Source organism: Cebus imitator, unplaced genomic scaffold (assembly GCF_001604975.1).
Source record: "Cebus imitator isolate Cc_AM_T3 unplaced genomic scaffold, Cebus_imitator-1.0 Scaffold239, whole genome shotgun sequence".
NCBI classification, from domain to species: Eukaryota; Metazoa; Chordata; class Mammalia; order Primates; family Cebidae; genus Cebus; species Cebus imitator.
In genome coordinates this window covers 830,265-858,092 of record NW_016107554.1, presented here as the reverse complement: position 1 = coordinate 858,092, position 27,828 = coordinate 830,265, and the positions used below count along the sequence as shown (strand labels likewise).

Genomic DNA, 27,828 nt, shown 5'->3' with positions numbered 1-27,828 from the left:
TTTGGCATTGGGGGAATATAGATAAGTGTAAGAGAAGCCAGTATCTTCTGTCCTCAAGGATCCTAAATGAAAAAGACAAAAGTGATTAAGTGAAAAAGACAAAAGTGAATAAGTGAAAGAAACAAAATAGTATATATATAGTGCTTTGCCACACATGAGTGAGATAAAGGAAGAGCTGTAGGATTTGAAATAATTGAAATAGAGGAAGCAGAAATATTATGGAGGAAAATGATAAGGGATATGTGTTAGTTAACAGATGCTATATTAGAATTTCAAGTGGAAATGGAAATATTAGAAGGTACAGTTCCAGAGTTCGTAGAGTGGTAAGGAGGAAATGTAAAGATTGGGAATCGTTTCTATAGGAGTGAGGTTGACATAGAGTAGAGGCAGTTAACAAGAAAGATAATTTACAGAGAGAGGAGGAGAGGGAAAAAGTGTGAAATTACTAGATATATAGAATGGAGGAACGATGGGATGGAGGAGGAAAATGATCCTAGCAAATTAGGCACATAGACCTAAAAGAGGAATCAGGATGATGAAATTCTGTGAAAAACCAAACTAGAGTTTTGAGAAGGAGGGAAGATTAGTGGGAGTATTTAATGATTTAAAAGAGTAGTGCAGTAGAGAAGGTGTATATATAGGTGTGTGATGGAAAGGTAAGGGTAGGTAGGGCTTCTCATAGGCAAAATGGAAACTTAATGAATGTGAGAATGAGGTAGGCAGGCAGTATAATAGGCTGTGATTTCTTTAGAGAAAAGATAGGTAGCAGTATGGCAGTGAACATAGAAACAGTTCAAAAATTAGAAAAACAGAAGGTCTTCATGTGGCAATATCTGCGTTTCAACTCAAGATTGGGGGGGACCTGAATTTGTACCCATTTGTCCTTGTTAATGTTTTTTTGCCATTTTTCTTCTTATCTCAACGTTTTGCTTTTTGTCTCTCTATACCAGTTAGACATTTTTTTCCTTTGTTTCTGATTTTTGTTTTTGGGTTTTTTTTTTTGAGATAGGGTCTCACTGTGTCACTCAGGCTAGAGTGCAATGATGGCATGATCTCAGTTCTTTGTAGTTTTGACCTCCTGGACTTCTCTCATAATCAGCCTCCTTAGTGGCTGGGACTTTAGGCATGTACCACCACCACGCCTAGCATATTTTTTGTAGAGACCAAATTTTGCTGTGCTCAAGCTGGTCTTGAACTCCTGGGCTCAAATGATCCACCTCCCTCGGCCTCCCAAAGTGCCGAAATTATAGATGTGAGCCACTTTGCCTGGCCCATTTTTTTTCCTTTGACTTAACCTCTGCATAAATTTGTTCCTAAATATGCTTATTATAATTGAGCTAAGGATTTTCTTTCTTTTTTTTTTTTTGAGACAGAGTCTCACTCTGTCAGCCAGGCTGGAGTGCAGTGGCACAATCTCGGCTCACTGCAACCTCTGCCTCCCAGGTTCAAGCGATTGTTCTACCTCAGCCTCCTTTGTGGCTGGGACTACAGGTGCCTACCACCATGCCCAGCTAATTGGCCAGGCTGGTCTTGAACTCCTGACCTCCTAAAGTGCTGGGATTACAGGCGCGAGCCCACCGTGGCCCAGCAAGCCACCATGCCCATTTGTTCTTCTAAGAACAAATGTTTTTCCCCACAGGCAATAAAACAAATTTAGCCTCAACAATTAACAAATGTGTCATTAACGTGGGCACTTCTCCTTTATGTTGCCAAAAGATACATTTATTTATCTTTAAGTTTGATCCTGTTTTTATTCTAATAGGTGAAATATACTTTCATTGCGTACTGTTATTTTGTAATTTTGATTTTGGGAGATGCCGTTCTAGCTGATGATGAGAATTGCTACCATTCATTCACTGTATTCTGTGTGCCAGACACCATGCTTGCCAGGCGTTTTTGCAAATACTATGTTCTAGTTATCATTACCCCCATTTCAAAGTGAGAAAGCTTAGGCTTGGAAACGTTAAGATACGACCATGGCTGAACAACTCGTAGTACTTAGTCTTCCCACCCGAAATCTAGTTTTGGAAGCCTTCCTCTTTGTCTGTTGCTGCACTGCCTCTCATTTCAGGAGGATTGTCTCTTACAAGCTTCTTTTTTCCTTGCCTTTACCCATTATGGGCTGGCTTTTCTGGATAGCACATTCCAGTTGACCTTGATGTTTGTATGTGGTAAACTATTCTTTCCTTTCTGCTTCCTTCCCCCTTTGTCTAGTGGCATAGCTAATCATCTGATAGCCTAATTAATTAGAATGTAATGGTGGTGGTGATACAAAATCAGTGTACTAACTTTGATTTAAATTCTCTTAGTCTTTAATTTTCTCTTTATTTTTTCTTGCCAAACTTTAGTGATAAGTATATCAGTTTGGATGATTAAGCCTATCATATTAATTTCTTTAAAATATGTGGAAAGTTTTGCTCTTTAGAAATCAGTTTGAGAGTCACATGTTGATTTATCACCTATTCGAAAGAATTTTTTATAGCAGTTCTTTTTTGTAACACCATACTGAGTAATTAATATTTTTTATTTTTAAAATGAACTATTTCAGCCATATAAAGGTACTCAAAATAATTATACATATCCCTCTGTACTCACAGACTTAAGAAATAAAACATGTATAGATGAAGTTGAAGCCCTTGCGTGTGTGTCTCCCATTTGCTCTTTGCTCCTTTCTTCCCACAGCACAGGTTGAGTATCCCTTATCCGAAATGCTTGGAACCAGGAGTAGTTCAGATTTTTGATTTTTTAGAGGATTATACGTCTGGTTGAGCATCTTTAATCTGAAATCTGAAGTGCTCTAATGAGCATTTCCTTTTCAGTGTCATATTGGCACTCAAAAAGTTTGGAGTGTGGAGTTTTGGTTTAGGGATACTCAACCTGTATTGAGTTTTGAATTAAGGATGATCACAAGAGTTTCTTTTTAATATGCAAAAAGATAACAATTTTTCTTGTGTATTTAAAATGTATTTGAATTTTTTATATTTTAAATTAAAAGCTCAAAGGAGCGTTGACTTTATAACTGCTTGATGGGTATTTTTATTTTCCAGATGCCTTACATGTATTATAGTAGGTTAGAGAAATGTTTATGATGTATTGCTTTTATTCATTTCTTTTTTCCTTAAACAGAGTGCAATAGAGTCTCTTTTTGGAGCATCATTAACTGGGATTGCCTATTCATTGTTTGCTGGGCAACCTCTAACAATATTGGGGAGCACAGGTCCAGTTCTAGTGTTTGAAAAAATTTTATATAAATTCTGCAGGTAAGTAATAGTCCTCTACTTATCACGTGTGTTTGGATGTATATACAATTATATATGAAATTGTTTATTAACTTAGAAGGGAATTACCTAATTGCTGGAAAGTAATGCATTCTCATTATTTTTGAGCTACTGTATGAATGACTGCACTCTGGCCTCTTCCATTCTTAATCCAGTAACTTGGAGATGAAGAAAGTAAGATTGTCTTTGAGTATAAAATCACTGGATTTGAATGCTGACAAGCAAATAACTTGAGGGCTAAATACAAATCCTTTGTGCCAACAAATTTAAACCAGTAAGAAGGTGTTAATCTGAGTTGGGTTGAAGCAATCAGAGTGAAGTGTCAGTTTCTGTTGGTGAGGTTGTTCACGCTGCAGAAATGAATATAGTGTACTGTAGCTGTTAGACTTTGAATTCAACATGGCTAGTGCTGTTCCTTATTTTATCTATTTATTTTTTTGAGACTGAGTCTCACTCTGTTGCCCAGGCTGGAGTGCAGTGGTGTGATCTCGGCTCACTGTACCCTCTGCCTCCCAGGTTCAAGTGATTCTCCTGCCTCAGTCTCCCGAGTAGCTGGGATTACTGGTGCTGCCACCATGCCTGGCTAACTGTTTTATCAGTAGAGATGGGGTTTCACTTTGTTGGCCAGAGTGGTCTCAAACTCCTGACCTCAAGTGATCCACCCACCTCAACCTTCCAAAGTGCTGGAGTTACAGGTGTGAGCCACCGCGTACCCAGCTTCTAGTATTCTTTTTGTGACATAAATGAAATTTATATGTTTTAGCTTAAACAACTTGATGCTATGACATATTTGATGGATCCAACTCTGTTTTTCTGATTCCATGCTCACTAAAGCTTAATGCAATTCCAGTCTGGCATGCCACATAGACTAATAGAGAATGCAATGACCTGAAGTATGGATTCTAATTTCTTGAAGTTTAAAATAAGAAATTACTTTCTGTGTGATAATGGTGAGAGAGGAGAGTAATGGTAGTCATGGTAATGATGTTGGAGCTGATTACTAAATTGACACATATGACGTCTGCATCTTTAGATGGAGTAAGATGCAATGGTTTTTTCATATAGACTCCATGTCTGTCATTTACTCATAACTGATTTATAAAGTGAGCTCTAATGATTTTGAAATATTTATTGTCTAGTAGATTTTCACTGTAAATCTTTTATATAAGTTAAAACAAATCTATTAATAAGCTAGTCTTCAGTTGAAGCAGAAGAATATGTTAGAGTTTTCTCTAGTTGTTATTTTGTCATTCTGTGATTCATTCTCTTTTAGGATTCATGTTTTCATGCTGTTGCTGTTGCTTGCTATGACAAATTTTAGGTACAAATACTATTCCATATATGTTTATCATATTCATATTTTTCTTTCTAAACAGAGATTATCAGCTTTCCTATCTGTCTTTAAGAACCAGTATTGGTCTGTGGACTTCTTTTCTGTGCATTGTTTTGGTTGCAACAGATGCAAGCAGCCTTGTGTGTTATATTACTCGATTTACAGAAGAGGCTTTTGCAGCTCTTATTTGCATTATATTCATCTACGAGGCTTTGGAGAAGCTCTTTGATTTAGGAGAAACGTATGCATTTAATATGCACAACAACTTAGATGAACTGACCAGCTACTCGTAAGTATTTCTCTTTTCCTCTAATAGTAAAATGTGTTTTTGCAAAGATGTCAAAGATGAATTTTTTTGCAGTGTCATAGTGTAACTATCACTATAACTACCTGACTAGCCATGTGATAGTGACGTGTTTGTTTCAGATGAGATTTTGTCAAAGCATTCAGTGGACAAAAATAAAATTGGTAAAATTCAGTCTTTTTTGTCCACTGAAATAGCTTATTCACTTGTTTGAATTGGATTGGCCAATTTAAATTTGATTGTTTGGCAGCTGATCCACCATATATTTGAGTCGAGCAATTGTTACATTGGATCTTATATTCTTTAACTAAATCTTAGATGTATGATAGAATGTAGACTATATTTTTTATATTTGTGTATTCTTCAAATTTTGCATCATTAATATTTTTAAAGCTTGATAATTTTTAATGAAAGTTATTTCAATACATTCATCTGCTGTTTATAGTGTTTTCCTTTTGATGAGAAAAATATGCAATGAAAATCTTTTTAAACTCTAAAATAAAATAGGATTTGAAAAGAAATGTATAATAGTTACAAAAATTTGGCAAGTATATTCAATAAAAGTAAAATACACTTTAAAAGTAGACATCTCTAAGTAGATGCCTTTATTTGGTGTCTGTAGCAGTCACGTTTGGTATAAATGCGGGACTGCATTTGATTGATTTACAGGGAAAAATATGGTTACCAAAGACACAAAAGGATACAACTTTTCTTTTTCTACCCACCTAAGCCCCAGATACATGTGCTTTCCCCCTTTCGTTTATTCGTCCTTCTTCCCCTGCTACTCCTTGCACACACTTAATGGACAGAATAAAGAGGGTATGAAAATTCCTGTGATATTGACCTATTTGAATATACTAGTTACACTATGATGCCGAATTAGAAGACTTAATTAAAAAAAATTTTTTTTTGTCTTTCTTTTCTTGCCTTTGGCTTCTTTGACCTTTATAAAGCATGACTTTTATAGTTAGTGTCAGCCAGTTAGAGTAATGTTTCCTTCTATGAAAAGCATTTATTTGGCCAACATTCTGTGAACATCTGCAGGCACTGTATTCGGAGTGTTGCCTAATTTATATTATAAATTATATTTGTAGTGTTACCTGTTCACATCATAGCCCCTTTTGTGTATGAAGAAGCTGACTGCCTTGGAGGTTAAAACTTGCCTTAGGTCAGTCAGCTACTAAAAGCGCCTGGATGGACTCCAAAGTCTGTCTTCTTGCTTTTTCTCAAACAGCTCATAATCGAGTTTGGAATGTTCGTGATTATTTCTTTTCATCTTTTAAGTTCGTATTTAAAAGTTTCTTCGCTTATGTGTGTTCTAGCTTTTTTAGGTGGTTGAAATAGTTCTGGATATGAACTCAATACTGATTTCCTTATAACTCTCCTAGTCCTGTCCTGATGAGAAACTATTTTTTATTTATTTAAGAATGAGCCTTAAGATCAATAAAGGGTGACTGTGAGTAGGTAGGGCTGGTCAGATATAAAGAATTAATGGTAGTATAACTCTTATTGGGACTCTATACATGCAATGGGGGTTTGGGAAGAGACAGCAGTAACTGCTGTGGAGGTCGAGTAGATAAGCTTTAGTGGAGACTCATCTTGCTAAACATGGTGGACTCATCTCAGATTTTTAAGTAAAATAGTGCTTCCCAGCAAGGACACATTTTAACTAGCTTAATTCACTAAACATTTTGGTATTTGTATTGGGTTTATTTCTATAACCCAAACTTTGTTCCATTCTGTTGTTTCTGATGTAGTTTTCACTTTCTAGTCTCCATGCTTTGTAATGTGGGGAAAAAAGTGAAGAAGTTAAAAACTACCACAATGTATAATTGATTTAGTAAAATGTAAGCATGAAATTCAGGATTCTTAAAAATGTATCCTACTCTAATTTCTCAGATGTGTATGTACTGAACCTCCTAACCCCAGCAACGAAACTCTAGCGCAATGGAAGAAAGAGAATATAACAGCACATAATATTCCCTGGAGAAATCTCACTGTTTCTGTGAGTATATTCTGAAATAAAGGGTTTTAAATATATATTGATATGGTTCTGTTAGATTTTTCTAATTAGACATACTTTTCTTCTTGATTGATGGATAGGTAGTATGTTTTCGGAACATAGCGTTGTTTTAACCAGATAGTAGTTGCCACTTTTTTTATGTGTCATGTGCTCAAAAGCATAAGCTGAAAAGAATGAAACTGGTAAGAGAGATAAAGGTGGATTATATGTGACTTCCAAGATATGATCAGTATAAAGATGTGAATATACTTCTATTTTCTAATTCTGCTTAGATTGATATGTTCAAAGGAAGTGTTTACTGGGACTGTGGCTACGTATACCTGACTTCACAGTATTTTATATCCACTTGTCCTGCCATTTTATCCATTCATCTGCTCCATTGACAACTTACTTAGAAGATCATGAGTGCTGTGCTAGCATCCTAAATGTCTGAGTTAACATAGTCTAACTCATCAAGACTAGTCTGGTTCGAGCATTAAGGGAAGAGAAAGGAAAAAGGATAAAAACATGTAATGAACACCTCCCCTGTGCTGAACACTATTATAGATGTTCGTGTTCTGTTGGGGAATATTGTCCTAACCCTAGAATATTTATTTTTGACATTTCCAAAGTTGGGAATTAGAAATAAAGTTGTAAAGTTTGCCAGCAGTCAGAGTTAAAACTAACATCCCTTGCTTTTTATATCATATAAGTAACTGTAGGTCATTCATTTCTCACTAAAGGTGATAGTCACTAAGTATATAATTTGGAGGATACTATCTGATATTTTATTCCATTGATGATTTAAGGCTGTATTGTCCAGTACAGTAGCCATTAGCCACGTGTCCATTTAAACTTAAATTAAGATTAATTAAAAGTTTAGTTTTTCAGTTAACTAGCCACATTTCACATGCTCAGTCAATTCGTGTGACTATTGGCTTCTGTATTTTCATTTCTGTGATGGAAATGTTAAATTATCTGTATCATCTAATACATCTATTTATTGGCAGTGCTGATTTAAAGCAGTAAAAGTAGCCAGGCATGGAGGTTCACACCCATAACCTTAGCACTCTTGGGGGAACAAGGCAGGAGTATTGTTTGAGGCCAGGAGTTAGAGACCAGCCTGGGCAACATAGCAAGGCACCATCTTGAAAAAACTTAAAAAATTAGCCTGGTGTGGCAACTCAAGCTTGCAGCTAGCTTACTGGGAGTCTAAGGAGGGAGAATCACTTGAGCCCAGGAACTAGAGATTACAGTGAGCTATAATAGTGTCACTGCTCTCCAGCCTGGGCAACAGAATGAGACCCTGTCTCTAAAAACAAATAACATTAACATCCGTTCATGCTTTACTATTTTATATTTCGAAAGTCATTTTTGTTAAAGAAGAGGTATACTTAATAGAGGTGTTCAAGTAAAAGTGATTTGTTACAAAGAATTCATTTGATGATGGGTAAGATGTCTTGATATATAGATAAAAGTGCTTTCATGTTATCCCAGAGGGCCATGTGGGGTGGGTTTTTTTGTTTTGTGGTGATGGTATAGCTTTTATTTTCATATTCATGGAATGGATTAGGTTTACTAGTCTCAGCACATGGCATGTGAAAATAATGGAACATTTAACTATTTGTCTTTCAGTACAACTGGCTTGTTTTGTTAAAATGAGCTCCATTAGTTTATAAGTAAGAAAAGGAGAACTTTAGTGGCATCTGCTTCTGTTAATTTCTAGTTGCCTTTCAGTTATTTTTTTCCCTAAAGGAAAATCAAGTCAATAGTTTCTATAATTGCATTATATTATACCATATTATTGATTATATTACTGATTTTATTAATGGGTTTTTTTTTCTTCAAGGAGGAGTCTTGCTCTGTCACCAGGCTAGAGAGCAGTGGTGCAGTCTCTGCTCACTGCAACCTCCGTCTCCCTGGTTCAAATGATTCTCCTGCCTCAGCCTCCTGAGTAGCTGAGATTACAGGCTCATGCCACCACGCCCGGCTAATTTTTGTATTTTTAGTAGAGATGGGGTTTCACCATCTTGGCAAGGCTGGTATTGAACTCCTGAGCTTGTGATCCTCCCGCCTCAGTCACCCAAAGTGCTAGGATTACAGGTGTGAGCCAGCGTGCCTGGTCTATTAATGAAATATTTTAATGGTCATTTTACTGCTCATGGTCCTGTGCTTTTAGTCTGAAGGTACTGAGTCAAGTCAGAAAACCTAAACACAATTTTTATTACTGATTTTAACTTAGGTACTGTAGCCATCTCTTATCCAGCATCGTGAAAGAGCATAGTATTAATTTTCTTTCTGCTGCTTTTGTTTTAAACCACTTCATCAGAAATAAAGGAAAAGCAGTAAAATTGTGGACAAGCAAGAATACAGAAGAAACATTTTACAAATAATACTTACTATGAGCCTTTCACTAGAGAAATATGGAATTGAAAGAAAGGAGTTTATGAAGTGACTTGGCAAAACACTCTATTTTAGTGATTTTAGACTCACAAAGTTTTTCGAATTATAGCATCTTGAACTCAGGATATATATTACAATTAATTGGAAGTGTGTTACAGTTAACTGGTGAACGTTTTTTCTTTATAAGGAGAACAAAATGATGGTGTCTCTTACAATCAGTTGCATCTGAAGAGTCAGTGAAATTCATGAGTAATTTATTGGATGCTTAAGAATCTCCATTCTCTTTTTTCTCTCTCCTTGTTTCCAGGAATGTAAAAAATTTCATGGTGTATTCATAGGATCAGCTTGTGGTCATCATGGACCTTATATTCCAGATGTGCTCTTTTGGTGTGTCATCTTGTTTTTCACAACATTTTTTCTGTCTTCATTCCTCAAGCAATTTAAGACCAAGCGTTACTTTCCTACCAAGGTAACTGCAATGTAATTTTGGAATTCTGGTATTTATATTTCTAGTTTTTATGTCTTTGGTTTATTTCAAAACGGTAATATGTTTTTTGAGGTTAATACTCTATGCTAACAGTTAATAAAGAAATTATTCATAGTGAAAAATGTATATTACATGCCTGAGCTCACAGTAGAAAGATGATGGTACAATGAGAGTTGCTAGGTTAGTTGTGAAATGTGTTTTTTATCTTTTTGGAAAGAAATACAAATGTGTTTCACTGTTAACATTGCCACTAGTTAAAAGCTCTATTTATACTTCATAGTGACAATTTTATAAATGAAAGATGTGAATTATTTAGAAAGAACCCATAGTATTTCTGTGTTTATATTAACATAATCCCTTTAACATAGGTGCGATCGACAATCAGTGATTTTGCTGTATTTCTCACAATAGTAATAATGGTTATAATTGACTACCTTGTAGGAGTTCCATCTCCTAAACTTCATGTTCCTGAAAAATTTGAGGTAAGGATTAAAACAAGTGTCTGTTTGTTACTTAGTAATATCATACCACTTTAAAGCAAGATAACATTTTCTCACTAGTTACTTTTAAAAATTATGTAGTCTCTTTGAAGAGCTGATGCTTTGAAATAATTTATATGTATTTTTCATATGTATAAACAATGACAATATGGATAGAAAAGAGACATGTGAACTTAAAAGTATCAATGCTGGTCCATTAGAGACAGTGAATGAAAATATTTGTGGTAAGGTATAGGGAGCCATTTAAAAAAACAAAAAGAAAGTGTTTGCTTTCCTATCTGGAGTTCTTGCTGTACCTTCCAGGGAGAAGGAAACACCCTTTGTTCTTTTATAAAGAAGTAACCCAGTCTGGGCGCAGTGGCTCACACCTGTTATCCTAGCACTTTGGGAGGCCAAGCCAGGCGGATCACTAGAGGTCAGGAGTTCAAGACCAGCCTGGCCAACATAGTGAAACCCTGTCTCTACTAAAAATGCAAAAATTAGCCAGATGTGGTGGCCTGTGCGTGTAATCCCAGCTACTCAGGAGGCTGAAGCAGGAGAATCACTTGAACCCGGGAGGCAGAGGTTGCAGTGAGCCGAGATCGTGCCATTGCACTCCAGCCTGGGCAACAAGAGCAAAACTCTTTGTCTCCAAAANAAAAAAAAAAAAAAAAAAAAAAAAAAAAAAAAAAAAAAAAAGTAACCTAGAGTTGAATTTTCTAAGAGTGGCATGGAGGCTCTAGTTACATTTCTAGAAGGGTAATATATCTGACAGTAGTTGGAAAGCTCCATGTAACAATCTCCAGCAGCATCAGGAGAAAAAAAAAAAATGTGTTCTATGAGAAAAATGCTATTTGATCTGAGCATCCATTTGAATTTTGTGCCTTCATTAGCAACTTTGCATATATTCATTTTCCTTTTGCTGTTTTTGTTTTCTCCCATCCTCCTTTGCTTATGCTAGAAGGAAAGATACATTTTAAGTAGTGTCACTGGTTATATTTAATTCAACAAGTTAGATGACTTCTTTCAGAAGCAGCTCTTTTAAAGGGGATCAGAAATAAGGAATATAATGATCATTTTATTTTCTATTATAAATGATTATATTATATATTATTTTATAATATTGCACTGAGATCAAAAAATGTTATTTTTAAAACCAGTAGTTTTTAAAGTAGGAAACATGGGTGGAAAATAATTTGCCAACAATTTTTAGAAAGTCTGTATTTTTAACATAAAAATATGAAAATATTAAACTTTAAGTTTTATGAGACTATATAAATAAATGAAACTACAAATGAATATTGGTTCAAAACTTGATATAATTTCCTGTAATCCTGGCCTAAGTTCCTTATTCTGGTTCTTAAATATGTCCTTGTTATTCATTTATTGATATGCCTTTCAGGTAATAGGCTGGTTTCAAGAGGCATAAAATATACTTGTGGAAACAAATCAAGGAACTCTTAAGAGGAAATGGCAGGCCGGGCGTGGTGGCTCACACCTACAATCCCAGCACTTTGGGAAGTCTAGGCGGGTGGATCACCTGAGGTCAGGAGTTCGAGACCAGCTTGACCAACATGGAGAAACCCCATCTCTACTAAAAATACCAAAAAAAATTAGCCAGTTATGGTGGCGCATGCCGGTAGTCCCAGCTACTTGGGAGGCTGAGGCAGGAGAATCAGTTTAACCCTGGAGGCGGAGGTTGTGATGAGCTGAGATTTTGCCATTGCACTCCAGTCTGGGCAACAAGACTGAAACTCGCTCTCAACAACAACAAAAAAGGAAATGGCATTGTATAAGCAGGATAAAATATTTTTATTCATATACTGTATTGAGTATGAGGTAGTTTCATATATGTCAGTGTGGGAAGATTGAATTACCTGAACTTTGAAGGTATTAAATTTCCCTTTTGTATTGGCAAATGTTTTCCTGAAGAAGAAACAAGCTTAATACCAAGTCGAGATAATAAACACATATGTTTAGGTTTCAATATATTCACTCCCAAACATAGTAAACTCTCTTGATCTTTTAAAAAATTTTTGCTATCAAATAAATCTTATATTGTACCATAAAAATGTTTTAGTATCTTATAAAATGTCCTGTTTTTATAGTTAGTAGTTGCTTTGGAAATATCATGTATTGAGGGCTAGTTCTGATTTAGTGCTGACCCTTTCAAAATCACTTAGTCTGCAAGACCTATAAAGCAGTTTAGTTTAGAAATTTAGTAGATAGATTGATTTCACCTTATATGAATTATGCAGGAACATGTTGAAATGACATTCCAGTTTGCTTATCAATTTCTACATAACAAACTTTTGAATAACAGCCATTTATTTGTTTATAATTCTATGGCAGTTGGGAGTAGGCTTAGCTGGTTAGTGGTCTGCTGTATGGGCTGCAGTCATCTAGTGGCTTAATGGAGCAATATGCTTTTGTTGGCATGTCTGAGGCCTCAGCTCAGACGGTTTAAACAGCTGGGATAGTTGCCTGGGGAACTGTACCACACATGGCGGCCTTCCCACTGCAGCCTCCCTCCTGCCCCTGCCCTCACATACTCACTACCATATAGACTGTATTGAGGATAGTCTTATCCTCAAGAATGCTTATCTAGACTTACTCGAAAGCATAATTATTCCAGTGTTGAAAGCGAGTTAGAGAAGAAGCTGCAAGGTCCATTAAGGTTAATACTTAGAATTCACACAGTGTCACTTTGGCCTTATTCTGTGGGTTAAAGTAAATCACAGGATCATCTTGGTTTCAAGGGGGAAGGAAGCAGGTGCCACCTCTAGGCGGAAAGATTGAGTCACATGACAGGGGGTCTACTTGCAGGGATAGGAAGAATTCCTGTAGCCATCTTTGAAAATACACCATGTATCCCAAGATTTAATTCAGTTGTTTTCTATTTCTTGGTATTTCTTGGAACAGATCAAGTTTGTGCTTTAGAAATTTAGTACAATACAGGAAGGAGACTTTTTAAAAATTATTTTTAATTTTTTAACAGCCTACTCATCCAGACAGAGGGTGGATCATAAACCCACTGGGAGATAATCCTTGGTGGACCTTATTAATAGCTGCTATTCCTGCTCTGCTTTGTACTATTCTCATCTTTATGGATCAACAAATCACAGCTGTAATTATAAACAGAAAGGAGCACAAATTAAAGGTAATTTTAGAATTTTGCCTTAAGCATTGCGATTCTTCAAGGGTTTGAGGTGTTTTCATAATGATTACAACATTAAAAGGTGCAAGATGAAAATGAGCTTCTTCCCTCTTTATAATGAGTGTAGAATTTTAAATTGAGAGAACAGTTTAGACTTTCAGATATTTATGTTCATTTCACTTTGCAGAAAGGAGCTGGCTATCACCTTGATTTGCTCATGGTTGGTGTTATGTTGGGAGTTTGTTCTGTCATGGGACTTCCATGGTTTGTGGCTGCAACAGTGTTGTCAATAAGTCATGTCAACAGCCTAAAAGTCGAGTCTGAATGTTCTGCTCCAGGGGAACAACCCAAGTTTTTGGGAATTCGTGAACAGCGAGTTACAGGATTAGTGATTTTTATTCTAATGGGCCTCTCCGTGTTCATGACTTCAGTCCTAAAGGTAAAATCTCTTTATTGCAGTGTTTTAAAATCTTACTATAACGTTTATACTTAGTTATGTGAAAATGAAACATTAAAATATACTTAAAATATCTAAAATTAGATTTGTTTTTTACAGTTTACTTGGAAAATAATGTCATTAGGTTTTTAGTATAGCAAGCATTTCAGTGGTACACTGTATCTATTTTTAAAATAATGTATGCCAGGTGCAGTGGCTCACACCTATAATCCCAGCACTTTAAGAGGATTGCTTGAGGCCAGGTGTTCAAGACCAGTCTGGGCAACATAGTGAGACCTGGTCTCTACAAAAATAAAAATAATTAGCCAGGTGTGGTGGCATGCTCCTGTGGTCTGAGCTACTCAGGAGGCTGAGATGGAAGGATTGCTTGAACCTGGGAGGTCAAAGCTGCAGTGAGCTGTGATTGGGCCACTGCACTCCAACCTGGGTGACAAAGTGAGATAGATTCTGTCTCTAAAAACAAAAAAAGTCATAATATGGCAAATATCAATATGTATAAAACACTCATAAACAAAAGTATTTGTGGGGGAGGGGAAATGACCTCAGTAATTTTTAAGAATATAAAGGGATCTTGAAACCACAGAGTTTGAGAGCTTCTGACCTAAGGTTGTGGTGTCTTTTCACCTATGACTCCATCCTCATTCCCCCTTCTAACATATCCCTCTTGTTGGTTTCTACTTTTTAGTACTATTATAAAAGTTGTTATTAACATTTACATTTTGTGCTATGACGATAACTAAGCCTTCCTTGCTTCTCCTGTAAGTTAGATTATAGAAATTTAAACCCTCTGGGGACACATAAATGGTGTTACGATGATATTTGCTGAGGACTAAGCAGTGTGATTTGCCTGCAGGGAGGCAGAAATATACACTGTTTTATTCCAGCCCAAGCCTCAAGACCAAATAAGTTTTTCTAATATCTGTTACCTTCCCTTACTGCAAAAAATTATATGTGCAGGTTCCCCTTTTTCTTGTATTCATTTTTTGTATTGATAAATTATTTTTACGCATGGTACCATGAATGGTGAACTTGTTCAGAGTTCTTTTTTTAACTTCCAGTTTTGTGAAATCTCATTCAGATATTAAGGGAGGCAGGTAGGCAGGGGCTTTTCATTTACCGTGCTCAGTCAGTATCCTCAAGAAACTTGTGCCTTCTGTCTGCTGTGGGAATTTTCTTGCCCTCTTTACTTCCTCTTCTCTTCTACTGACTCTTGTTACAAATTTCTTCAACTCCAACTAAACAGATCTCAGACCTTCTGAAATGTTATCCTTCTTACCCCTTGCTATTAAAGAAAATTTCCCCTTTTTTTCATATCTTTATATGGGTGGGTGTTCAGTCCATCAAAATTGTTACTAAAAAATTTTAGTTAATTTGATATTTATAGATTTAATTTTCAGGAGCTTTTTCCATTCTTATTTCTTTTTCCTAGCATTCTTTTTTCTTTTTGAGACAGAGTTTTACTCCAACACACAGGTTGGAGGGCAGTGGCGTGATCTCAGCTCACTGCAACCTCTGCCTCCTGGGTTCAAATGACACTTGTACCTCAACCTCCCAAGTAGCTGGGACTACAGGCACGTGCCACCATGCCCAGTTAATTTCTGTATTTTTGGTAGAGATGAGGGTTTCATCATATTGGCCAGGTTGGTCGAGAACTTTTAGCCACAGTGATCCACCCGCCTCGGCCTCCCAGAGTTCTGGGATTGCAGGCATTGCTTAGATTTTTAAAAATATGTTTTCTTCATAAATTGTTTCTTTTTTTCCAGTGTCCTTAGAAAGATATGCTAGGTTGTTCAGAAGAGGTGTAGTAGATGTGGTTTTCCTCTGTAGTGTTTTAATTCATTTTTCCTTGTAGGACTCTTCCTTAGGTCAGAGTGCTGTTTGTGGTTTTTGAGTAAACAGATGGGCTCTGTTAATAGCCAGACTTTCTTGTAGGATGAATATGTGTGAACCACGTAGGCAGTTTGGGATTGTCATAACTGCGAAAGTAGTAAGGACTTTATTTTGGAGGTGGATTTTAATTATATTCAGTAAAGGCTACTGTATAATATTCACTGCAGAGGTAGTGATGGCAATGATAATGGGTAACATTTTTTGTGTGGTTAATATGTATCAGGTGCTTTTTGGAGCATTTTATGTATTCGAAGTCACTGAATCTTCACAGCAATCTGATACAGAAACTGGGGTGCAGAAAGGTTAAGTTTTGACTTAAAACTAAGTCTGACTGCAGTACCCCTGCTCTTAAGTAAACATACTCCCATTTTAGGAAGCAATATGTAGAAGATGAGCAACTTTTCAAGGATGTTATTGTATACTAGCAATTTTCTTATGTGTGGGAATGTTAGGTAGGTTTAATCCTCATGATTGCAGGATCTTTTAATTCTAGCCCCATAATTACTCACTGATTATGTTTTTGTGTACTTATTACTCATGAGTTCTAATTGTGGTCATTTTACTTACAGTTTATTCCAATGCCTGTTCTGTATGGTGTTTTCCTTTATATGGGAGTTTCCTCATTAAAAGGAATCCAGGCAAGTTTTAAATATTGAATGATTTTCTATAGAAACTTGATATTTTTAGTATGCAAAGATTGTTTTTATGATAGTAGTGATTTATTCTCAACTCTGACATTTTGGGGGGAGGTTAGTTTTCTAACTGATGATTTCAGATGACATTTGTCAAGTAATTACTTACTGCACGTTTTTTCCTCCAGAAAGTGAGATCATGAGCTGACATGGTCCTTACCTGTTTTTAATTGAAGACAATGAAAAGCCCTATAACTCAATCAAGACTAGTATAGTGAGAGGGAGGATCAAAAGGATTGGATTAGAAAAAAGGTTTGGTACTTAAAAAGGTAGATATTAGTTTCCTATAAAAATAGCCAGACCTGCCATTTGTGTAACACAATACAGCTTATAAAGCCTAGCATATACATCATTTTGTAATCCTCAATACACTAACCATTTGGCAGAGAGGAAAGGAAGAAATCCTAATGTAAATCAGGAAACAGAAATAGAAGGACATACTGAAGATTATTAGCTAAGCCAGTGATTTCATTATTTTGTTTTAATAGTTAGTGGGAAGCAACCTAATAAAACTTCTTAAGGTTTGTAGTGATCTAATTTTAGTATAAAACATTTGGGGTGGCTGTGGTGACTCATGTCTGTAATCCCAGCACACTGGAAGTCTGAGTCAGGAGTATCACCTGAGGCCAGGAGTTTGAGACCAGCCTGGACAACACAGTGAAATCCTGCCTCTACAAAATATGTAAAAATTAGCTGGCTGTGGTGGTGTGTACCTGTAGTGCTGGCTGCTCAGGAGGCAGAGGTGGGAGGATTGCTTGAGCCCAGGAGTTTGAGGCTACTGTGAGCTGTGGTCATGCCAGTCACTGCATTCCAGCCTGGATTACACAGTGTGACCCTATCTCAAAAAAAACAAAAAACCAAAAACCCAAACAGATCATAAAGCACAGTTAGCACTACATGACCACCTCTTCTCATGGAAAGGATGTTGTCTAAAGTTTCCAGCTCATAGGCTAGTGGGAGGAAAGCATCTTTATTATTTCAGCATCATCCAGAATCTACTCTTCATTGGTCAAGAAATTATTTCCTTATCTCACTTGCTTTTTAAGAGTTTTGTGAGACGATTAGGGCTGATCTTACTCCCAATGTGTAAATGAAGAAATTAAAGCTCAAAAAGATAGGCATTGGCTCAGTTTTATTTTCAGTATCAGTTTATCTAGATATTTTAATCCTCTGAATTAAACATTTTGGATTGAGTTTCCTGATTACATTAATTACAGCAGTTCAAGTGGTTGCTTGGTTCCCGCCCTGCCCACCCTCCTGGATCCAGAGAATCCTTGCTGTAACATTCTCCAGTATTATCAGAAGATGTCAAGGAACTTACAGTTTAATACACAAAACTCTAAAGTTGAGTATAAATTCTTCTAAGGAGCAGAAATATTTTATTGAAATCTTCTTTGTTCGTTTTTTATTCTATTCATAGTTTTTTGACCGTATAAAATTATTTGGAATGCCTGCTAAGCATCAGCCTGATTTGATATACCTCCGTTATGTGCCTCTCTGGAAGGTCCATATTTTCACAGTCATTCAGCTTACTTGTTTGGTCCTTTTATGGGTGATAAAAGTTTCAGCTGCTGCAGTGGTTTTTCCCATGATGGTAAGATTTCTTCAGACTTATTTTGTCACTAATTAATAAAATTTTGTTTATTTTTATAATAATTTTCTTATTTATAATTGACTTTGAGAAAAGGAATAATGCATTTTAAGTTCTTTAGGTGTTTGAAAATGTGGATTAGCTGTTTCTAGATATAAACCAGTTGTTTCTCAGTCTGAATTATTTTATTTTGTAAATTTTCATTTGTTATGCTTTTTTAGTCCTTAGGCTACAGGACTCAATTTTGTATTTTTAAACAACTTCAGAATTTAGGACATTCATGGAACAAATACATTTTCAAATGTAAAAGCAAAGCAACCAAAACAGCATTGTTCATTATTAAAATATTTCAATACATCTTTTCTAGAACTTGACAGATCTAGAAGTCAAAAGTAATGAAGATACTATATGAGTAGTATATACTATATGTGTAGTATATTCTTGTCAAAAGTATCAAACTGTACACATGATATTTTTCAGTTTTACTGTATGTAAATTACATATTCATTAGAAGTAGAGACATAACTACTAGAGAATAACAAGATAATGATAATTAAGAAGGAGTCCTGGCTAGGAGTGGGGGCGGCAGGGTCTTTGCCATCTACTTCACTGTTCATGTGTTGATACTGTACTGTTCTGATAACCAAAAATTTAAAAATTGCTGACAAGTCAGTATAGCCACCATAAAATGGAATTGGCATATGAATAGACAAATAAAAAAAATAGACAAAAGGGTCCAGAAGTTTATCTGAATATATTGTGAATTATCACTTGAATACGGTAAGTAGGTTATTTCATTAAAGGTAGTATTTCTTTTGTATGGAAGAATTTAGTATTGGACGATTTAACTGTATACTGGAAGCTAAGTAATGTTGTAATCCTTATCTGAGACCATGTTCAGAAATCATAATTGAATTCAGTATTTAAATGGTAAATAAATTGTAGTAGAAAATGTAAAAGAGTATTGTATAATCCATTGATTGGGGCTAACTTTTCTAAGAAGATATGAAAATCCAAATGTAAAAGGAAGATATGCTGTATTTCACCACATGATCATTAAATGTTTCTTATATGTTCAAAAAGTATAAAAAGTAAAATCAGACTGTGAACTGGGAGAAAATATTTGTAACATATAAGGCAGATAAAGGATTTCTATTCAAGCTACACAGAACTCACAAATTCGTAAACAAAAGTCATAAAAACCAACAAAAAAACAGGCAAAGGTTAGAAAATAGCAAGTACAGAAGTGGAAATCTCACTGGCCAATCAGCATTCAAAAACATGCTAATCTTCAGCAGCAGTTAAAGCAAATTAAAGTAGTATTTCATTTCTCCCATATGATTGAAAAGTTAACACCTAATGTTGGGAATAGGTACTCTAATGCGTTGCTCAAGAGATTTTTTAAAATTATATATACTTATGTAATATATAAAGTCTTAAAAATTATTTTTTTTTGCTTTGATATTCAGTGTTTAACCTGCTTCATAATTTTATACAGAGCGTAAGGCTTTATGTAGGAGAAGGCTAAGAATGCTATTTCCTTTCTTCCTCTATTTATAGCTTTTTTTTTTTTAGCAGAAAGTTCAGAAAGATAAATAATTGACTCAATTCCTTTGGAACAAAATAATTGTGAATAATTTAAAAACTATATGAAGCATTTTTTATAACAAGTTTTAATAAATATGCTTTTCCTCTTTAAGTGATACAGTTTATATTATATGTCACTTACTATTTTCTTCCCCACTTTTTAAAGGTTCTTGCGTTAGTGTTTGTACGCAAGCTCATGGACCTGTGTTTCACGAAGAGAGAACTTAGTTGGCTTGATGATCTCATGCCAGAAAGTAAGAAAAAGAAAGAGGATGACAAAAAGAAAAAAGAGAAAGAGGTAAAAAGACGAGAATTTTAAACTTACACCACTTTCTTATTTAATATTTTGTTCCATATTGCAGGCACCATTATAATCACTTTACATGAATCAGTTCCTTTCATCCTTCTAAGAACCTTATAAACTGTAGTAGGCACTGTTATTATCTCTATTTTACAAATGGGGAAACTGAGGCAGAGAGTGGTTAGGTAACTGTTCCAAATGTAGGCCCTTAACCATTTCACTATCTTGTACCTCCATAGTTCTAACACAGGAATACTTTTCAAAAATTACATAACACGTGCTTACTTAATCAGCAATCAGAAGAATTAGAGCTTTTAGCAATATTGAAATATAGGTAACAAAATAGTTGTACATCAGAATATAGTATCTGAGTAAACTTTAAATACATTTAACATAAATTTTAGCATATATTTAATTTTAATAGCTTAATAATTGGCCTACATAATGACAAAAAAGGATTTTTAAGTAATTATCTTTTTTAAAAAGTAATAAAACTTTAGTCTTTATATGCACTTATTATGTACCACAATTAGTTAATTTGTATGCTGCAATTTAAACATAAATCCTTTATTCTGAATTGGAATTTGATTTTTAATGACCAACTTGATACTATCAGTTAATAAGAAGGAAAAGTAGAGACTTGAGTACATAGATGGATGGTTTTGTTGTAGTCCTTGCTCTATTTTCCCATTCAGTGTATTGTTTGAAAATCAAAGATAAGGAAAAAGTTACATATTTTTAAATGTTATGGTTCTGTTTAGAGATTAAAATTTTATTGGTTTTATGTTTATTTTTCAACAAAAATCGAAATTCTTTAATTAGACACTAATTAGAATTTTAATTTGAATTAAGACACCAGAGTTTTAAAATTAAAATTTTGGTTTTCTTCAGCGTTATTTATGTAAATATGTATGAGGTGTTTTGTTTTGTTTCTTTTGAGATGGAGTCTTGCTCTGTGGCCCAGGCTAGAGTGCGGTGGCATGATCTCAGCTCACTGCAACCACCTCCCGGGTTCAAGCAGTTCTCTCTGCCTCAGCCTGGGATTACAGTAGCTGGGATTACAGGCGCCTACCACCAAGCCGGGCTAATTTTTGTATTTTTAGTAGAGACAGGGTTTTATGTTAGCCAAGCTGGTCTTTAACTACTGACCTTGGGTGATCTGCCCGCCTTAGCCTCCCAAAGTGCTGGGATTATAGATGTGAGCCACTGTGCCAGGCCTGAGTTTTTGGTGATTTTTCAAATAGGATATATTTTATCTCTAAAATACATGGGCCAAATTGCCTGTTTATTACTTTCTATATTAGTTAGAATAAGGTTCAGTGGTATATAACAAAAAACAAAAGTAAAAGTGGCTTTTAAACACAAAGTGATTGCGTTTCAAGTAAAAGAATTCTTGAAAGCAAGTGATGCAGTGTTAAGCTCCGCTTATCAGGGGCTACTTGTTACTTTTTTCCTGACCTCAGCATATAGTTTTCCATCCTCACTTTCACTTCATGAGTCAAAATGGCTGTTAAACTCCAGCCGTCATGTTAGTATTAGAGACAGCAGGAAAAAGGAAGGGATAGAAGGCAAAATCGTTTTACCGTATTGTCAGGTTTAAGGAGTCTTTTTAGAATGTCATCCAGTAAGTTCTGCTTGCACTTCATGATCCTACTAAGTTGCAAGGAATGCTGGGAGATTTCATTTCGGTTTTTTTTTTGTTGTTGTTGTTGTTGTTTTTACAGTCTGGGCACATTGGCACCTCAAAATAGTCAAATTTCTATTAGTAAGGAAAAGAAATAGGAATGTTCTCTCAGTGTCTCCTCTACTTCCCTATCTATCACCCCCAATATTAACATCCTAATTTTGTTCTGTGTCCACTTTCCAAGTGGGTCTCAATGTGGGCTTGAGCCTCAGTGTTAACCAGCCATAGTGGTCTGCGTTGCTGGGTTCTGTAAATATTTGCTAAATGATTTAAGATACTGCCTTCATTGATGTACTTCTAAAAAGAGAATCGGAACTGCCATGATGGTTATTAGTAATTATCACCAGGGTGGGCTGGGGGGAATTAAGCAACAAATACTCTCAGCAAATTGGTGTGTGAGTATTTGACTGAGACATTGCCAAGAGTATTTCAACGTCTGAGATATTTTTGATTGCCATAACTGGAGGGACTGCTACTGGCAACTAATAAGTAGAATTCTGAGGTGCCGTGAAATACTCTATATACATAGGACTTCTACAAAAGATAAATATTATAACCTAAATGTCAGTATTGCTGAGGTTGAAAATCCCTGCCTTATCCAAATGACCTTCTGCTCATACTGTATTGTGATAAGGTTTCACAGAATGTTATCTTTCATTATAAACCTACATAACTGATAATCACATTTATGTAGTTGATTTTTAAATAGTATAAGTGATTTACATAAACAAATGAAAGTTGCTGGGCGTGGTATAATCCCAGCATTTTGGGAGGCAGAAGCGGATGGATTACGAGGTCAGGAGTTGGAGACCAGCCTGATCAACATGGTGAAACCCCGTCTCTACTAAAAAGAAAAAGAGAAAAAATTAGCTGGCGTGGTGGTGCTCACCTATAATCCCAGCTACTCAGGAGCCTTGAGGCAGGAAAATCGCTTGAACCCGGCAGGTGGAGATTGTGCCACTGCACTCCAGCCTGGGTGACAGAACGAGACTACATCTCAAAAAAAAAAAAAAGAAAAGAAAAGAAATGTTACTACTATACCATTTTTAAATTAGTCATGATGTTAAATTAAACAAGTGGTTGTTCTTATTTTATGTTACAAGTATGTGTTCATGATTATAAAATGAATTTTTCAGTAATGGCAGATATGTTATATTTAAATAATATTGTCAATTTGGGTTTCTAAGTCTTTAAGTCATATATTAACTGATTCTCTTGGAAAAATATTCTGGGAAAAGTAATCTCTTCACACATGTGTTTTAAAGGAAGCTGAGCGGATGCTTCAAGATGATGATGATACTGTGCACCTTCCATTTGAAGGGGGAAGTCTCTTGCAAATTCCAGTCAAAGCCCTAAAATATAGGTGAGATACAACTTTATTTTCTAAAGCTTCTATGTAAATGTCAAGGACCTTAATAAGCCATAGAATGCTTCTTTTAAAGTGGTGATTTCTATTTTATAAAAGATAATAAAATTTGCATATGGTGTATCAACTAAATGAGAGATTCACGCAAGGAAGTCCCTTGCACCTTTCCCACCAAAGCTGAACTCGAACCAGAGCCTTAAACTAACGTCCATGCCAAGCCAATAAAATTTGCTTGTCTTCTATCACTCCATCTATCTTAGTGAAGTTTAAAATCAATACGTGAGTCTGAGAATATTTCTATTTTCACGGTAGTATAGCTTTTTTCTTTATGCCCTTTATTAGGGCGGGGGTCAGTGGGTGCTAGAAAATAAACATTTTCAGTAATCTATGTCAGTGTCTATTCAGATACCAGTAATTCATTTTCTGATAGCTTTCCAATGTATCAGTATGTTTAGAAGCCCTAGAAGACTCTTAGTTTTCAAAGATGTGATTTGATCATTGGTATTGAAGGCTCATAAGATGTAAGAATTAATTAATGTTTTATGTGTAATATATCATGTGTGATTTTGGTGATTTATATTTAAATTTAAGAACTAAAGATACAGAGGTTGAGAAATGTAAACTTTTATAGTTATAAAAGATTATAAAAAAGATTAACAACTTATATTTGTGTACACACCTGATTCCTATTTCTACACATTTCTATTTCATTTCTGATTAGCTGGCAAAATCGGTCTTAGAATATATACAGGTTTCTTACCTGACCAGTTGATAGAAAATGTTTTATTGGTATTTAATTTTTTTCCTTTTTTTTTTTTTTTTTTTTTTTTTTTTTTTTTTTTTTTTTTTTTGTTTTTTTTTTGTTTTATTTTTTAGCTATTTATAGCTTTTACAGGGTAACATTTGATTTGTACATGTTGATTAGTTGTGATGAATGAATTCAACTAATCTTCCTCTATGCATATTAGCTTCATTGATGTACTTCTAAAAAGAGTATAAGAACTACCATGATGGTTATTAGCAATTATCACCAATTGGCTGAGAGTATTTGCTGCTTAATTTCAATGTCCTGCTTTATCACTTTTTCAGTGTAGTTATATAGGGACCTTGACAAATTTAAGTGGAGTCTATTGTCATATATTTAAGAAAAAGATGGATATCGACAGTTCTCCTTTTGTCTTTTAAATGGTAACACGAGCCATGATTAATGTGGATATGTTTAAAATTTTTAACATCAGAAATGCCAGGAAATGGCTAATGTGTTTACTTGCCAGAATTTTATATCTTAAATAGGTTTGGATTACTTGTGCGGCAGATCAAATGAGACAGTATATGAAAGCATTTGGAAACTGTAAAGCCCTTATAAAAGATGAAAATAATTTATGTAATACAGGCAAAGGTTTTCCCATCTAATTTCATTTTGAGGGAAAACAAAATACATACTTTCTTCATAGTAAAGGATATTTAGAAGCTAGAAAGTTTATCAGAAATACCTTTCTTCACTTATTTGAAGTTGGCAACCAAGTGAATAAACGTTACTCAGGGTAGGCATCGTTTCAAGTTGGATGGCTATGCCATTGTAAACTTGGGCATTCAGACTTTGTGTACTTTTAAAAATCTGACCTTGCGAAGGTAAAGCAGCCATTCATAGAGACTTTTCAGTGACCACATCACCCTTCTCTGCAGTCTTAAATTTGTAAATAATTTGATTTTTAGTATGAACAGAGCTGTCACTTCCTAAATGACTGTTGTTTAGTCATTTGTAAACTAGTTGCCATCACATTGTTAACATTGCCTAATTTGACATTTGTATTTGTACCTTGTTTGTCTGAATGTATTTTTTTAATCAAAGAAAAAGGACTTGCAAATGTATTTGTATTAACTTTATGATACTTTCCTATTACTTGTGATAGACAACCTTGAGCCCCAAATTAATTATTTATGGATAGTATTATTAGATTTGGGGTCTTGAAGTAATTTTGATCAAAAGATTTCACAGAAACAGAAACATTTGTCTCACTATAGTAAATGGATAGTAGTCTGTTCTTTCTGTTGTTGTTGTTTTTATTATTATTCTCGAGATGGAGTCTTGTTCTGTTGCCTAGGCTGGAGTGCAATGGCGTGGCCTCGGCTCACTGCGACCACCGCCTCTCGGGTTTAAGTGATTCTCCTGCCTCAACCTCCCAAGTAGCTGGCATTACAGGCGGGTGCCACCATTCTTTGCTAACTTTTGTATTTTTAGTAGAGATGGGGTTTCACCATGTTGGACACGCTGGTCTTGAACTCCTGACCTCATGATCCATCCGCCTTGGCCTCCCAATGTGCTGGGTAGGATTACAGGCGTGACCACCGTGCCTGGCCTACTCTGTTCTTTTAATCTTGATAAACTTGATAAAATACCACTTTTATCACATTAAATATGATAAAAGTGGTATTTATGAGGCTACTTTGTGTTAGCTGTTGAAATATTTTCAGTGCTTTGTTTTCAATTTCAGAGCGTTATCTTTCCAAGCATTCTTTATAATGATTTGTAAAAGCTATGAAAAAATAAGATTTTTAAAAATCATAATCTTAAGTTTTCCTTATAAACTTTGGGTATTGAGATTAAATGTGTGCCAATTGTACGTTTTCTAGTTGATTTGAGACTGTATTTTTTTTGTATGCATAAGGACATTAACATAGTCTTATATTATTTCAGTAGCATATTTCCAGCCAAGATGATCAGAGGGTATCATTGTTAGAGCGCTGTGAAGTAGTACTGAAACCCCAGATTGGATTCTGCAGCAAAGTTCCATAAATAAGTCTTGCTAACTTAGTTAATCTTACTCATAGTTTCTATTCGAAAGATGTAATTCTTCTTAGGACTTCTTAACAGAACTCAAATTCTGGTATCTTGCGAGACCTTTAAGTGCATGGCAAAGGTTTTCTCAATTTTTAGTTGATGAAAGCAGATAGTAAGAATGACAATATTAATACTTTTGCAAGTACTGAATACTAACCAAAAAGTGTATTTGTTCTTCAGTGTTGATCCCTCAGTTGTTAATATATCAGATGAAATGGCCAAAACTGCACAGTGGAAGGCACTTTCCATGAATACTGAGAATGCCAAAGTAACCAGATCTAACATGAGGTAGTTATAACTATTTATGTGTTTTCTAACTGTAACCAACTTTTGTTTACTTACGGAGAGCTTCATTCCTTCTTCCTTTCGTCCATCATTTTAATGTATAATGGAGTAAGGTATAAATAATGATTATGTTTTGTTTTTGTTTTTTAATTTATAGTTACCTATTTAAAAAAACAATTTGAGCCAGCGGCAGTGGCTGACACCTGCAGTCCCAGCACTTTGGGAGGCTGAGGTGGGCAGATCACCTGAGGTGACACCTGGGGGACAAGAGCGAAACTCTGTCTAAAATAATAATAATTTGAGCTATTTTATAATAAAAATAAATTTCATATGGCAGTATGGAGTAAACATGTAAAAGATCACAAACCATATAAAGATAGATAACTATTAGGGATGACATACTGTCTATTAGGGATTAATTGAATACTACCTCAATTATGCTTTCTGATGGTCCAAGAAAAGAGAAAAAACACAGTTGTTTTCCTTCTTTCGTTTTGGTTTAGTATACCATTTCTTCAGGTCAGGTAAACATTTTGCTTGGAGATAGAAATAGAATCCATTGACTTAGGCCATTCAGTTTTACAGTGGACCATATATTGAATGTATTATGTAACCTCTTTCTTACATTTCTTGTTATGTAACCCTTTTTCTTTCTTTTGTCCTCACTTCAAGAACTAAACCCTCAGGGATTCTGTTTTGGTAATCATTAGTATTTTAATCTCTTAAGCCTCTAGAGAAATGAGTTACCAACTTGTGGGGTGCTCAGTCATTCATATTCAACAATTACTTTTTATGTACAGTTTGTGTGAGATGCTATGTTGGGTGTCTGTGTATTCTGCTTGGGCATGAGATGAAAACTTTTCTAGGCATTCAGTCACGTAGTTATTTTTGTTCACTTGCTGTCTTAGCTCTGTCTTCTCATAATAATTGATTAGCTTTTTCTCATTCTTTCCCTACCCTCTTTTAGAACCTATTTCCTACTTACTCTCTGTCATATGTTTTCCTCTTCTGTCATCTGAGTTCTAATTTCTCAGCTGGCTGTTTCCTTTCTTCGGTCTTTAATCTTAAAAAGTTTTAAAGTTAAATTCTTTGTAATTTTGGATCATTCAGTACAGCCAGAATTTTTCTAAATATTCTTTTTACTGTTAGTAATTGTTCGCATTGTGTCAGCACCCCTGACCCTGTTAGTATAATTATCATAAAAAAAATGAAGTCCTTACAATAATAACTAACATCTCTTATACTTCTGCCTTTTGTTTGGGTCGCCCCGCACTTCAAAATCACATAGGAAGAAAGAGAATGCCTTGGCTTTGTGGTTTAACAGGAAGATGTTTTGGGGGGGTGGGTCTTTCCTTCAGTTTGTCTGGAGAAGACAGCAAACCATAGTGTGTTTTTACACTTTATGAAAACTTTTTCTAGAACTTAGGTATTAAATGTTACAGTTAATCAATTAAATTTATGTACCTGGAGTCATCGTGTCATACTAACTTAAAAATATAGAATAGGTGGGCCAGGTGCGGTAGCTCAGGCCTCTAATCCCAGCACTTTAGGAGGCTGAGGTGGTCAGATCACTTGAGGTCAGGGGTTCAAGACCAGCCTGACCAACATGGTGAAACCCCCGTCTCTACTAAAATTACAAAAATTAGCCGGGCGTGGTGGCGTATGCCTGTAATCCCAGCTACTCAGGAGG

At 35.3% G+C, this 27,828-nt stretch overlaps 1 protein-coding gene across 17 annotated transcripts in view; it reads left to right on the top strand.

Moving 5' to 3' along the window:
• Positions 1–27,828, top strand: part of SLC4A7 (solute carrier family 4 member 7) — a 101,592-nt gene that overhangs the window by 68,621 nt on the left and 5,143 nt on the right. For 12 of the 17 annotated variants that reach the window (XM_017498246.2, XM_037727757.1, XM_037727760.1 and 9 more), the window contains 12 exons: positions 3,127–3,260; positions 4,655–4,900; positions 6,815–6,920; positions 9,628–9,789; positions 10,176–10,289; positions 13,285–13,446; positions 13,631–13,882; positions 16,360–16,428; positions 17,903–18,076; positions 19,827–19,958; positions 22,911–23,008; positions 26,034–26,141. In XM_017498246.2, coding sequence (XP_017353735.1) covers positions 3,127–3,260; positions 4,655–4,900; positions 6,815–6,920; positions 9,628–9,789; positions 10,176–10,289; positions 13,285–13,446; positions 13,631–13,882; positions 16,360–16,428; positions 17,903–18,076; positions 19,827–19,958; positions 22,911–23,008; positions 26,034–26,141 — 1,757 coding nt within the window. The remainder of the gene's footprint in view (positions 1–3,126; positions 3,261–4,654; positions 4,901–6,814; positions 6,921–9,627; positions 9,790–10,175; positions 10,290–13,284; positions 13,447–13,630; positions 13,883–16,359; positions 16,429–17,902; positions 18,077–19,826; positions 19,959–22,910; positions 23,009–26,033; positions 26,142–27,828) is intronic. The other 5 variants (XM_017498248.2, XM_037727763.1, XM_017498247.2 and 2 more) reach the window with 1 other exon arrangement.